This window comes from Esox lucius, chromosome 19, assembly GCF_011004845.1.
Source record: "Esox lucius isolate fEsoLuc1 chromosome 19, fEsoLuc1.pri, whole genome shotgun sequence".
In the NCBI taxonomy this organism is placed as follows: Eukaryota; Metazoa; Chordata; class Actinopteri; order Esociformes; family Esocidae; genus Esox; species Esox lucius.
This window is the reverse complement of record NC_047587.1, coordinates 36,797,899-36,811,752: the sequence shown is the minus strand read 5'-3', so window position 1 is coordinate 36,811,752 and position 13,854 is coordinate 36,797,899. Positions and strand designations below refer to the sequence as shown.

Here is a 13,854-nt window from a genome sequence, read left to right as displayed (position 1 = left end):
TGCCAGCCCATTACACTGCACCTTCTACTGGCTTCCAGTTGAAGCCTAAGTCTCCCACAATGCCATTGGGCTTGACAGACCGCCTCCATCTCTACATCCTTACGTAAACTCCTGCTAAATAAATCTCTAGCTTCTAACACTTGCTTTGCCTTCATCTATTTAATTGACTTAGGTGTTCTTAATGTAACTCGGATGTGGTTTTTTGTCTGGTCTAGTTTCTAAAACATGGCAGTAACTGTAAGCTTTAAGGGCATCTGTGAAATTAATCAAATGTAAAATGATCTTCCGTGTTGTGTGTCGTTTTCCATAGAATGTGTAGTGTGGTGTTGATTATCCCTTACTCAGTGTGCACCTCCTCCTTTAAGCCTTTGTTATGTAATTCTCTCTGGTTTGACCTTCCTGATAGGGGTCAATCCAGAAGATAGTGCATACACACAGATACAGAGACAGGCACACACATAAACACACACACACACACACACACACACACATCTGCATTCCTAATGTCATCATGAAATCCATTGGTCAGACCAGTTATTGAGTTCTTAGGAAGTTCTGTTGATTAGACTGTTGATTAACAGGAGACACATACTTATCTCCCTGTCCCTGCCAACTGAGCCATGTGTCTGTATGTGTGTGTCTGTGTGTGTGTGTGTGTGTGTGTCTGTGTGTGTGTGTGTGACTTTTTCTGTGTTTTTCACCATTTACATTTCTAGTAACCCAACAACACACATTGTATGTAACATAACACTGAGTCAAATTCACCCGTAACAATAAATTACCTTTATGTCAGTCAAACTATGAAGCTGCTCTAACTCAGAACAGAAACAGTTCTGGCCTTAGAGAGGAATAAGACTCAAAGGGGAGATCAGTCTGTTGTCTAATATTACATTTACAGATACTAAATACACTTTAAGTTCATTACTACATACAATTTCCCCTCTGTATATGCATGTAAATAAACCACTTTAGGCATTAAAATATTGGCTCTAACAAATGAAAAAAACAGCTGCCTCTCTGAGCTGTCTTTTACATTTTTGGAAGGAAGTCTTGCCAGAGCTTTCAACGCATTTGTGATAAATATAAAATGCCAGTGTGTTCAGAAAGTCCCCCAGGAGGAGCTGTGGTCAAAAGCACTCTTTGTAGCACCACGCTGACCACCGCGGTCTAGGTTTGAGCCCTGACACTACTGCAAGTTGGCAAGTGGCTGGTAATCCACATGGGCAATGAAAATTGTCCAGCTTTGCCTGGGGAGCGGTGAGCCATCGTAAGTAGGCATTCCCTGGTCCAACATGTCCTAAAAATAATCCAGAATGATTATTAGAAGAGTCCACAATATTATGAAAATTATTGTAATTTGTTTTGTACATGGTATTTCAGTCTTGCTGACTCATTGAGGTATTTGTTAAAGAGCAGAAAGCATGCCAACTGATCTATTAAAAAGCAGCAAACAAACCTGTTGATTTCTTGAACTTTCTACTTCCACGACTGTCTGCACATGTCGGCTGCCAAACCATAAATCCAGCACAGGTCAGATGGCATTTCTGGCAGCCAATTGAGAAACCTGAAGTACAATATCATTGTAATAATAAACCATGATATGGGAGTTGAGTCAACGACCCAACATTTGGTTGTGTTTACTGTAGCTTTAGTTTAGCATAGCATTAGTAAGTTTGTTTTTCTTTACTTTAGCATAGGGTCATTGAGTTTGTTCAGCTTAAGTTTAGCATTGCATCATTGAGTTTGTTTAGCTTTAAACATTATAATCATTGAGTGCAAAACAATGGGAGAGGATGAATGAAAGTTTGCGTGCCATAAAAAGCAAATATTAAGTCTGTTAATTTTCCTTAAAAGTGTATTCTTTCCTTAAAGTAAAAATAACACCATGATTATATAATTGAGTGCAAATGGATCACCACATAAAGGAAAATGGCAAAAAGGCCCATTGCTGAACAGGTAAAATGTGAAATTTTATATATTTTGCCACTGTTCCAAGGTGTAGCATTATTTAACACTTTTCTTAAAAGGTGCATGTTTTAACACTGTGAATGTTTTGGACTAAAGTGACTATTTATTGTTAGATTATTTTAATAATCTACTGGTTAACTGGCAGATAATAGTGATTTGCATTATTTGGTCTCTCACTGAATAGTGTTTAATCTTATACACATTTTTGTTGTCAGTGTTCCCCCTCTTTCTCTCTTCAAATCACACTTACAGCCAAGCCTCATCTCTCAGCAAGCTCAGAATAGTCAGAGATGGAAACATGTCCTCAGAAGCACATCTCGCAAGCTGTTCTGCTTTTTATCACTAGTGAGAGCATATTTCCTTGCCAAAACAACAATTGGACTTTGTCAGAGTACCAAACTACCATCAAGGGGTCGCTACAGCATAACCTGTCAAAACCCCACCACGCCAGCCCTGGCAGGTGCTGGGACAATTTTCACTGACACATGCGAGGCCTCCCCGCGTATTGGATGAGTGACCTCCGTTTTGGTACCTTTTACAGAGAAAATCATGTAAAGAAGTTCACTTTACCTCTTAGTAATGGAGTAGGCTAACTCCACTGGCAGGAACAGGTAGGAAACCAGACGCAGTGGAAGCAGTTCTGTCACCTGGGAATATAGACTCCCTGCATGTCTCTCCTTACATGCCTCACACAACACTGCCACACACACATGCACAAAAACATACAGCCCGCATAATAATAAACTAGTCAGATTACTGTATTAATAACTAACCATTTTAAAATGCTGTTACAACCTGTACAGTCTGTTAGATGGACCTTTTTTGATAGGTGTTGGAAGGTTTTTGATGCTCTGTGCATCCAGCCACCAGTGGTGTTTGGGTGGGGGGTTCAGCCTGCCTATTAACAGGGTCTTAGTGGATTCAGTCTCTGCAGCATCAATGGCTTCTGTTGACTCGTTCACAAACTCACAACAAGAGGCCGAAGGACAGTCCACTTGTGTCATCACACCGGCTGAGGGGCTCTCAGAACGCAGGAGGTCTGAAAAATAACACATTGCATCGCACCATTAAATGGAAATGTTTCAAATTAACAATTTGTTGGGAAAGTAGTAATAACCAGAAAAGGAGAAAAACTCACTGCCCTCACGCAGGAACCTAAGAGCATCCATGTATCCATCCCGGCAGATCTCTGCCATTACCTGAAACACACGACCTGGTTATTTGTGTTAAACAAAGCCAGGCACATATGGTACATAATAATAAATACTTGCTGTAGCACAGTATTGACATTCAGTTATCATTGAATGTCAGGCAAATTACAACAAAGTTTGAAATATTCAAAACGATGGCATGTCTTCTAGTGTGGTGAATGTAACCCTGTGATTGGCTCACCTGTGGCTCTGGCGGCAGAAAAGACATGATGACGCGGTGCAGGTTGCTAGTGTTGAACTTGATGCTGGTGTTATTCTGGCGGTACTCGTGGAAGTTGAAAGTGCTTTCACGGGGACATACATCGCTCTCACCAGAGAATGGACAAACTGTGATGGTGTTCTTCAAGTCAAAATGGGGCATGTTGTTGCTCAAGGCACCGTCCACGTAATGCTGAACAGAGACAGACATTTTTCTAAGCAGGGCAATTGAAAACTTTATCCTGACAGTGACAGTGTAGCAATATTTAATTAAACCAACACAGGAAACAGAAACATATTTACTCGGCTATGTGTGGGACATGAAAAATGTGGGTTGAACTGTAAGGCTCAAGAACTGAACAGCAGATAGTACAGCTCGCTGGCTTGGGATTTGATCGAGCAATCTTTCTGTTACTGGTCAGATGCTCTAACCTAATGTTTCATTTTTTATCATGACTATAACACCGAGTATATTGACAATAGGCGGTAACAGTGGATTTGAACCCATGCCTCTGAGAAAACAAGTGTAAAATCTCACTACTTCAGGCTAACTCACCACTCCATTATACACAGGTGGGATCATGCCACAGTAAAGTGGGTAGAAACAGCTACATAGAAGAACCTACAAACATTTAGAAAATGTAATACACAGAATATCAAGAACTCACTCAATCAAGAGTCATAATCTGGCTATAACCATAATGTATTAATCAAAGACTTATAACAAAATCTTTAACAATAACTGATTAATTGAAAAGGCATATTTTTACCTAACCAGCTAACTGCCTTGTCTTTCATGATGAGTAGAGAATATCCAATGGTGATATTGTTTTATTTCAGTACCTGAATGAGTTCCGCTTTACTGTTAAACTCAGACACCAGAACATTCTTTCTGTCAGACACTTTGGTGAGGGACACAAAGAGTCTTCCTGTGGCCCGGAGGTGGGCATCAGCCGGAAGATCACGCTCCAGGGAGTCACGGACAATCTTCAGCAGGTTAAAAGAGGGGTGCATGGTGCTCAGTTTCCACTTTCTGGCCTCTCTTGCCATTGACAAAAGATTTTCACAGTATTGCTCTGTAAAGGATCAAACATAGCATATTTTATGCTACACACCTTCCTCTGCATATTTCAGCTAGTTTATAAGATAGAACACACAATAGATTAAAGGGGGTATCTGCAATGCAAATAACACATGGTACACTGTCCAAGTGTTTTGGTAAATAATTTAAGAATTGTGATTGAGACATGTAAATACAAAAACAAAAAAACTATGAATAGTACTGATGAATAGGATGAGATCAAATATATTGTTTTAACAACGATGTTGTAAGGATATGCAGCTTATGTTATATGGAGTTAGAAAAGCATATTAGGTACTGATGGGGTTGTCTGACAAGTTATTTATAAAATAAGACATACAGTTGTGGTTAAACGCTTGCATACCCTTGGATAATGTGTAATATATGTACCATTTGTAAAGAAAACATGAGTGAGCAGGCAAAACTCATCTTTAATTTCTTATGGGATGCGCAATCAACTGTAGGTCATATTTTCTGATATATCATCTTGTCATACATTTTCACAAGATTTCCCGTACCTTTAGAGCTCACATCCCCAAAACATTAGTGAGCCACCACCATGCTTCACAATGGGGATGGTATTCTATTTAATATAGGCCTTGTTGACCCCTCTCCAAACCTAGTGCTTATGGTTTTGACCATAAAGATCTATTTTGGTCACGTCACTCCAAATTACAGTGTGCCAGAAGCTGTGATGCGTGTCAAAGTGTTGTCTGGCATATTGTAACTGGGTATTTTTGTAACTTTTTTCTGGCAACTCAACAGTTTTTTCAAATATCGTTGTATTGTGCTCCTTGAAACAACCACACCGTCTTCTTCCAGAGCATCCTGTGTTCCTCCTGAGGTTACCTGTGGGTTTTTCTTTGTATCCCGAACAATTCTTCTGCCATTTTTGGCTGAAATCTTTCTTAGTCTACCTGAACTTGGCTTGGTATCAAGAGATCCCTGAATCTTCCACTTCTTAATAAATGATTGAACATTACTGACTGGCATTTTCGTTTTATATCCTTTTCATCTTCATAAAGTTCCATGACCTTGTTACGCTTTTGACAGTTCTTTTCTGCTCCCCATGGCTCAGTATCTAGCCTGCTCAGTGCATCCAGATGAGAGCTAACAAACTCACTGAATATTTATACACAGACCATTCTTGCAATTTAGAAAGCCATAGGTGTGGGAAATTCACCTTTAAGTGTGATTTTCACCTGCGTGTGACACCTTGTGTGTCTGTAACATGGCCAAACATTCAAGGGTATGTAAACTTTTGATCAGGGCCATTTGGGTGATTTCTGTTATTATTTTAATTTAAAAAGGAGCCAAACAACCGTGATAATAAATTATCACAATCCTTAAATAAAAGACTGTTTTTCTGAATGATCAGTCATATTTTCAAAATCAATAATTTCACAATTTCTGCCAGGGTATAGAAACTTACGAGCACAACTGTATACATCGATCAGCCATAACATTATGACCACAAACAGGTGAAGCGAATAACACTGATAATCTCATTATCATGGCATCTCTTAGTGGGTGGGATATATTAGGCAGCAAGTTAACATTCTGTTCTCAAAGTTGATGTGTTAGAAGCAGGAAAAATGGGCAAACGTAAGGATCTGGGTGACTTTGAGAAGGACCAAATTGTGATGACTAGACGACTGGGTCAGAGCATCTCCAAAACTACAGTTATTGTGGGGTGTTCCCGGTCTGCAGTGGTCAGTACCTATCAAAAGTGGTCCAAGGAAAGAAAAGCGGTGAACCGGCGACAGGGTGGCCAAGTCTCTTTGATGCACGTGGGGAGTGATGGCTGGCCCGTGTAGTCCAAACCTACAGATGAGCTACTTCAAATTGCTGAAAAAGTTAATGCTGGTACTGATAGAAACGTGTCAGAACACAAAGTGCATCACAGGTTGTTGCGTATGGGGCTGTGTAGCCGCAGACCTGTCAGGGTGCACATACTGACCCCTGTCCACTGCCAAAAGTGCCTACAATGGGCATGTGAGCATCAGAACTGGACCACGGAGCAATGGAAGAAGGTGGCCTGATCTGATGAATCACGTTTTCTTTTACATCACATGGATTGCCAGGTGCATTTGCGTAGCTTACCTGGAGAACACATGGCACCAGGATGCACTATGGGAAGGAGGTCAGCCGGCGGAGGCAGTGTGTTGCTTTGGGCAATGTTCTGCTGGGAAACCTTGGGTCCTGCCATTCATGTGGATGTTACTTTGACACATACCACCTACCTGAGCATTGTTGCAGACCATGTGCACCCTTTCATGGCAACGGTATTCCTTGATGGCATTGGCCTCTTTCAGGTGGATAATGTGCCCTGCCACAAAGCAAAATGGTTCAGGAATGGTTTGAGGAATACAACAATTAGTTCAAGGTGTTGACTTGACCTCCAAATTCCCCAGATCTCAATCCAATCGAGCATCTGTGGGATGGGCTGAACACACAAGTACGATCCATGGAGGACCCACCTCGCAACTTACAGGACTTTAAGGATCTGCTGCTAATGTCTTGGTGCCAGATACCACAGCACACTTTCAGAGGTCTAGTGGAGTCCATGCCTCGACAGGTCAGGGCTGTTTATGTGTCAAAAGGGGACCTACACAATATTGGTTATCATGTTATGGCTGATCAGTGTATATATATATATATATATGTGTATATGAGACCACTGCACCTTTTTATTTTCTTTCCAAAAAAGTTGAAAAGGAAAGTTGTGAGTGAGGATCAATTTCCTTGTTATTAAAAGAAAATAAAATTACATCAAAATAACATCAAATTCATCAGAAATACAGTGTAGTACAGTGTTAATGTTGTAAATGACTATTTTAGCTGGAAAGAGCAGATTTTTTATAAAATATCTACATAGGCGTACAGAGACACATTATGAGCAACCATCAGTCCTGTGTTCCAATGGCACGTTGTGTTTGCTAATCCAAGTTTATCATTTTAACATGCAATTATGTTAGTAGAGATTAAAACTGTTGTGCTGATTAAAGAAAAAATAAAACTGGCCTTCATTAGACTAGTTGAGTATCAAAACACCAGTCTCAATATTAACAGTGAAGTCCGGGATGCTGGCCTTCTAGGCAGAGAAAAAACATACAGTGGGGAGAACAAGTATTTGATACACTACCCGATTTTGCAGGTTTTCCTACTCACAAAGCATGTAGAGGTCTATAATTTTTAATACAGTTAATGAGTGGAGAACAGGAGGGCTTCTTTAAAGAAAAACTAACAGGTTTGTGAGAGCCAGAATTTTTTCTGGTTGGTAGGTGATCAAATACTTATGTCATGCAATAAAATGCAAATTATTTACTTAAAAATCATATAATGTGATTTTCTGGATTTTTGTTATAGATTCCGTAACTCACAGATGAACAGTACCTATGATAAAAAATTACAGACTTCTACATGCTTGGTACGTGGGAAAACCTGCAAAATTGGCAGTGTATCAAATACTTGTTCTCCCTACTGTATCTCAGACTTGCCAATAAAGTAAAAGATTAAGATGGTTAAAAGAACACAGACACTGGACAAGGTAGATTGGAAAAATGTGTTATGGACAGACAAATTTTGACTAAGTTTGAGTTTGAGGTGTTCAGATCACAAAGAACATTTGTGATACACAGAACAGATGAAAAGGTGATGGATGAGTGCTTGACACTCTTTGTCAAGCATAGTGGAGGCAATGTGATGTTCTGCTGCAAATGGAGGATTCTTTGACGAAAGCAAAGTTTGAAGGACACAATTATTATTTCAATTAAAAAGTATTATTTCTGTCCTTGTCAATTAATATATTTCCTAATTATTTTGCCATATTTCTTATTCAAACTCCTAAACTCATAATGTATGTTTTCATTCTAAGTGGCCATTAACTTTTGAACGGTAGGGTATAAAGTTAAACACACCCATTTACAGCTCCGTAAATAATTTTGTGACCACTGCACCTTTTTCTTTCCTTTCCAAAATAGTCGAAAATGAAGGTTTTGAGTGAGGAACAGAAGGGTTAGAATTAAGAGACCACTGCAAATTGAATGCTTCTGTTCCTTACTCAAAACAAAATTTTTCAACTTTTTTGGAAAGGAAAGAAAAAGGTGCAGTCTGTTATTTTTTTCCGGAGCTGTATATCCATAAACTATTTACAATTACATCAGACTTCGTTGCACTTGTTCCCCCATTACACATGCTCATAACATACCTAAATCCATTCCAATGGCAAGGACCGCGGCGACAAGTGAACCTGAAGACGCACCAGAGATTTTGGATGCTCCATTTATGAGGTAAGGCGCTTGTTCCAGGAAACAGCTAAATGCACCGACGTAATAAATGCTCGTGAAGCCACAACCTGCTAGAGAAATATTCCATTCTGATTTTAAATCAAACATATTTAAAGAGATTAATGTTGATTAAAAAAGGCTTTTTACACTACTTTTTGACTTTGGTCATCTGTTATGCGCGGTTGTGTATACAACCGTAAATGACCCACGAGTCTGTCTCCAATAAAAATCCATTAGTGTCCTATTGAAAAAGCTTATACAAATGTCTCATAAAATACAACATCAATTAGCAGTATATTTGTATATTTGTAATGAAAAATGTTTACTGGTCAAGGTGAAAGCTAGCACATTGATCTTGCTGAATTAAGCCAACAGAAATTACATAACTTTTCTTATTGCGTAATATTGTCACAGGGTTGAAGGAGTGAGGCGAAAGTCCATTTTTGTTCATCGTGGAGGCGATCCACACTGTATTCTGCAAATTAGACAGGTGCACAATTCTGAACAGATTTGTAAATGGTAGTGGAAATGTATTTAACTATGTTTTATAGGACCCATCTAGGGAATCTAGAAATAATTCATCAATTTGAATGTTTTGTCCACGTATCCCTTACATGTTTAATATGCCACAATTCAACATTATCAACTTAAGAGGCACTCCTAAAATACAAAATGTTTCAGTTAATATCTGTAATTTACATATTTTATGAAATCTGATTTTAAATCAAACATATTTAAAGAGATTAATGTTGATTAAAAAATGCTGAGTTTTTTACACTACTTTTTGACTTTGGTCATCTGTTATGCGCGGTTGTGTATACAACCATAAATGACCCACGAGTCTGTCTCCAATAAAAATCCATTAGTGTCCTATTGAAAAAGCTTATACAAATGTCTCATAAAATACAACATCAATTAGCTGTATATTTGTAATGAAAAATGTTTACTGGTCAAGGTGAAAGCTAGCACATTGATCTTGCTGAATTAAGCCAATAGAAATTACATAACTTTTCTTATTGCGTAATATTGTCACAGGGTTGAAGGAGTGAGGCGAAAGTCCATTTTTGTTCATCGTGGAGGCGATCCACACTGTATTCTGCAAATTAGACAGGTGCACAATTCTGAACAGATTTGTAAATGGTAGTGGAAATGTATTTCACTATGTTTTATAGGACCCATCTAGGGAATCTAGAAATAATTGATCAATTTGAATGTTTTTTCCACGTATCCCTTATATGTTTAATATGCCACAATACAACATTATCAACTTAAGAGGCACTCCTAAAATACAAAATGTTTCAGTTAATATCTGTAATTTACATATTTTATTAAATCTTAACATCCATAATGATAACTATATGAATGCCCATTGGGACAAGATAACAATCTATTTATTATCTTTTTATTAAATTCTCTTTGACAAGAAATTACATCAGAAACGTTACAATGAACAAGTTCACATTCTTGAAGCTGGAGCGTATGGGGTGTCATTTGTAAAATGTTGCTCATTCTCTTATCCTGCTCAGTTTTCACACATTTAGCATTGCCAAACATACAATAAAATCTCTCCATTGTGTTGTGCTAGGATGGACACCAGAACTACACTTCTAAAGAAGACATGGAAAATGTGCTGTCATTAAAGACCACATTGACAGAAGTTGCTTCCATCCTCTGCATTTCCAGACCAACTTTACAATCTCATGAGTGAGCACAACATCTCAAGAACAAAGCTTTTACAATTGAGTGATGAGGAATTGGATTCTGCAGTATCTGAGATCAAAGCAGAACATCCTCATGTGGGAGAGGTGATGCTTAATGGACACCTGTGTTCCAGAGACATTCTGGTGCAGCGAAAGCGGTTAGGAGAGTCAATCAAAAGGGTTGGTTCTGGTGGTATTGAGTCTAGGAGAACAATGAATTTATTCTGTACTGCGTACAAATTTCAACTGGCATGTGGATGGTAATCAAACTGATAAGACGGAAAGTACAGTAGGATGCTCATGTTTCTCTAGTGCTCTAACAACAATCAGGCTGAAACTGTTAAACTGAATGTGCCCCTCTTTAAGCTGAAAAATCACATTACAGGCCTAGTGGGAAGAACAGCTGACTCAGTTTTCAGCTTTTTCGTTGAAAAAGAGAAACAGTAAATGCATGTCAATTTATACAGTTCACCTTGCTTTAGCCAAATCACATTTATCCTAATTGGGATAACTGATACCCACACATTTTAAATGGAAAGAAATATTCGAGGGCCAAAGCTTAACATGATGTAATGTCTTAAAGGAAATAATTAAAGACTGCAGTGTCATTCTAGCTGTCATTCTGCAGTCGGTGACTCTTGTTGAGTGTCCTCTGCCACAATAATAAGGTCCAGTGTTGGCCAAATTTAGCTGATCACACCTGTCTTAGAAGTGCATGGGAAAAAGTATACCCTAGCTGCCTTCATGAAGCAGGTGCTCTGGTACTAGTTGGATACCTTTTAACATAATATGTGGGGCCCACTTGGTTTTCGTTCCATCCCTGGCATGCATTCCCACCCAGTCCTCCCTGACCTTTAACAGGTCCCATGGGGCTCTTGGGTACATCCAGGAAGCACCGGTCTGCAGAAGATTGTTGACAGTACAGTGTTGTAACTATATATCCATCCTACAAAGGACGGTAATAGTATGCTTTTTGTCCAAATACAGTAGGATTCTAGTCATGCCACCACTAACCAGCCACCCTCACCTCCAGTGTGATGCTTACCAATACACTTGCTTATCAATTTTATTGATATTAGTTTTGATCAGAGTTGGTTTCAAAGAGAATCGTTTTTGGTGCAATTCACCTATCTTCCACATGGAGAGTAAATCCTACATACATCCCCTTTCAGTGTAATCCTTTACAGTAATGACGTTTTGATATAGTCTCTGCATTTCAGTTTCTGAGTTAATGTATAAGCACACACAGTGATCAATAATAAAGCAATACTGAATTTTTTCTACATATTTTATAATTTAACAATTAATTATAATTTATTGTTATTATTATTGTTAATTCGCCCTTGCCTATTTGAGGCAAAAGTCTGATGTGGCCAATTACCGTAATGGCAGTAATATTCCATTTGAAGATTTAACATTTAACATTAGAATTGACGTGTTTAATTCCAAAGAACATATCAATAGAAATAAACAAGTTAAGAAAAGCATGTCTTACCACTTTAACAGTCTTCAAAAGCCAAAAGTTAATTGACATAGGCCTTGACTATGGCTGAATCCCATATCGCATACTACATACTACATACTACAAGTATGTACTTTGTGGATGATGGTTAAGTACGTACTGTTTAGTATAAAGTAAGCTAGTATGCAAGTACTGGAACTGATTGGGATCTACTTTGTCATGATATTGTGTCTTAACATTACATTTTGTCGCACATTAACATTATGCAATGTTTGAGTATTTTGCTAGACAATTAAGCATTGTGTTAAACTGACTAACATTTCTTATGAAGTTTACCTCCACCAGAAATAGCATCTACGAACTGTATGGCTTTTGCAACTGGCCATTTTAAAAGTTTATAAGCCAGTAATACTAGTATCTTAGTACTTGGAATAGTCATAAGAATTCTACACAGAGCATTTAGGCCCAGCAAAGTTTACCTATGCAGTCTGTTGGAACCACACATAAGGAAGCCCACTCAACGTAGCCAAGCCTTGACCTCTGTTCAGTCTGTCTGTGTAGCTCTGCATTTATTAGCATGTGGGACATTCTTGTATATGTTGGTGATGCAGAAGGTCTTGTGAATGCAATGGCATGCCAGGAAATAAGGGTATGTCTTACTCTAAAGCAGTACCTGAATATTTTCTTCCCTTTCCCTGGTCATCTTCAAACACAAATAATCAAGGAGGTGTTTTATTCAGTTGCAGGTATGTGACCTTTCAAATAAATGTAAAGTAGCCTACATGTTGACAAGCCTCTATATTAACGTAATCCTCTTTTTCAGGCTTCTCCAACGTTTTAGGCACAATAGACTGTACCCTTGTTCATGCCAGTCCCCATCTGGTCCTGTGAAGGCAGACTATGTAAATCGGAAATCATTTCATAGCCTAAACGTACAGGCATCTACTGGGGGCATCTGTCCACACCATATCAGACAGAATAGTAAAACTGGAACAACAACAATATTTCTTACAAAGAAAGTATGCAAACATCCCCTTTCTTTTCAGTATCACATTCACACATTAAACATACATTTTATATTTTTTAAAGGTGATACAGCAGGCTAATGGCCAGTTGATATAAGTCATTGACAACTACATTAGATCATTGGCTGAATTGTTAAGTAATCACCAAGTGGTGATTATCACCTCCATTACCAAAATGAATAAGGGATCTAAATTGAAGGATATTCAGAAATTTGGAATGTGGCTAATGGTATGGGTGGAGTAAAATGCAAGCAACAATTGCAAATACACAGTGCCCCTGGATTTTTGTGTGGGCATATAATCACTCTATAGAGTCTCCTGAACATTTCCTACAATACATTCACTGCGGCGTAAAGAATCGTTTTTTTTTATAGGCCAATATGTATTTCATATCCATTGAGTTACATTGTGGCCAATGGGTTGGGTGGAGTAAAACACCAGCAACAATTGCAAATACACAGTGCCCCTTGATTCTTTTGCACATAAACACTCTATATAGTCTCCTAAACATTTCCTACAATACATTCACTGCGGCGTATAGAATAGTTTTTTCTGTATGAGTCAATATGTATTTCATATCCATTAAGTTACATTGTGGAAAAAGAGGGTGTGGAAATATTGTGTTGCTAGATGTAGCACACCGTTCCCCATGATTAGACAGGTTTGTCTTACTCTACACATTCTCCTGGACATTTCCTACACTGCTTTCTCTGTGGAATATTCAATAGTTTATTAGTTATGAGGCAATGTTTTCCATATTCTGTCATTGGCATTGTCTGAATTTTACCACTTTTTATCGAAATGACTCTTTAATATGATCATATTTGAATTGTTGTCAATGTTTTGAGAGGTACATGTTCTCAAACAATTAATAAACTCAATTTATCTGAGTTTTTAAGTAATTCGTTGGTCTCTTTTAT

General features: G+C 38.3%; 1 protein-coding gene across 2 annotated transcripts; it reads right to left on the bottom strand.

The window, feature by feature from the left end:
• Positions 1-760: 760 nt before the first annotated feature.
• On the bottom strand, positions 761-9,175 carry LOC105006487 (patatin-like phospholipase domain-containing protein 2). Of its 2 annotated transcripts, XM_010865069.4 has the most exons (9): positions 8,669-9,173; positions 4,221-4,453; positions 3,934-3,999; positions 3,361-3,570; positions 3,107-3,167; positions 2,786-3,007; positions 2,539-2,665; positions 1,457-1,564; positions 761-1,297 (listed from the first exon to the last, which is right to left on the bottom strand). In XM_010865069.4, the coding sequence occupies exons 1-8, from the start codon at positions 8,853-8,855 to the stop codon at positions 1,477-1,479; spliced, it is 1,194 nt and encodes a 397-aa protein (XP_010863371.2). In that variant the 5' UTR covers positions 8,856-9,173; the 3' UTR covers positions 761-1,297; positions 1,457-1,476. The 2 variants fall into 2 exon arrangements, with proteins under 2 accessions (XP_010863371.2, XP_010863372.2); XM_010865070.4 differs by lacking the exon at positions 3,934-3,999 and having other exon boundaries at positions 8,669-9,175.
• Positions 9,176-13,854: the final 4,679 nt, after the last annotated feature.

Coding starts and splice junctions, on each gene's coding strand:
- LOC105006487 (XM_010865069.4), bottom strand. CDS start 8,855: ATGTTTGATTTAAAATCAGAATGGAATATTTCTCTAGCAGGTTGTGGC. Junction 3,168..3,360: donor TTCTGCCGCCAGAGCCACAG/GTGAGCCAATCA, acceptor CGTGTGTTTCAG/GTAATGGCAGAGATCTGCCG. Junction 1,565..2,538: donor GCCTACTCCATTACTAAGAG/GTAAAGTGAACT, acceptor ATTGTACTTCAG/GTTTCTCAATTGGCTGCCAG.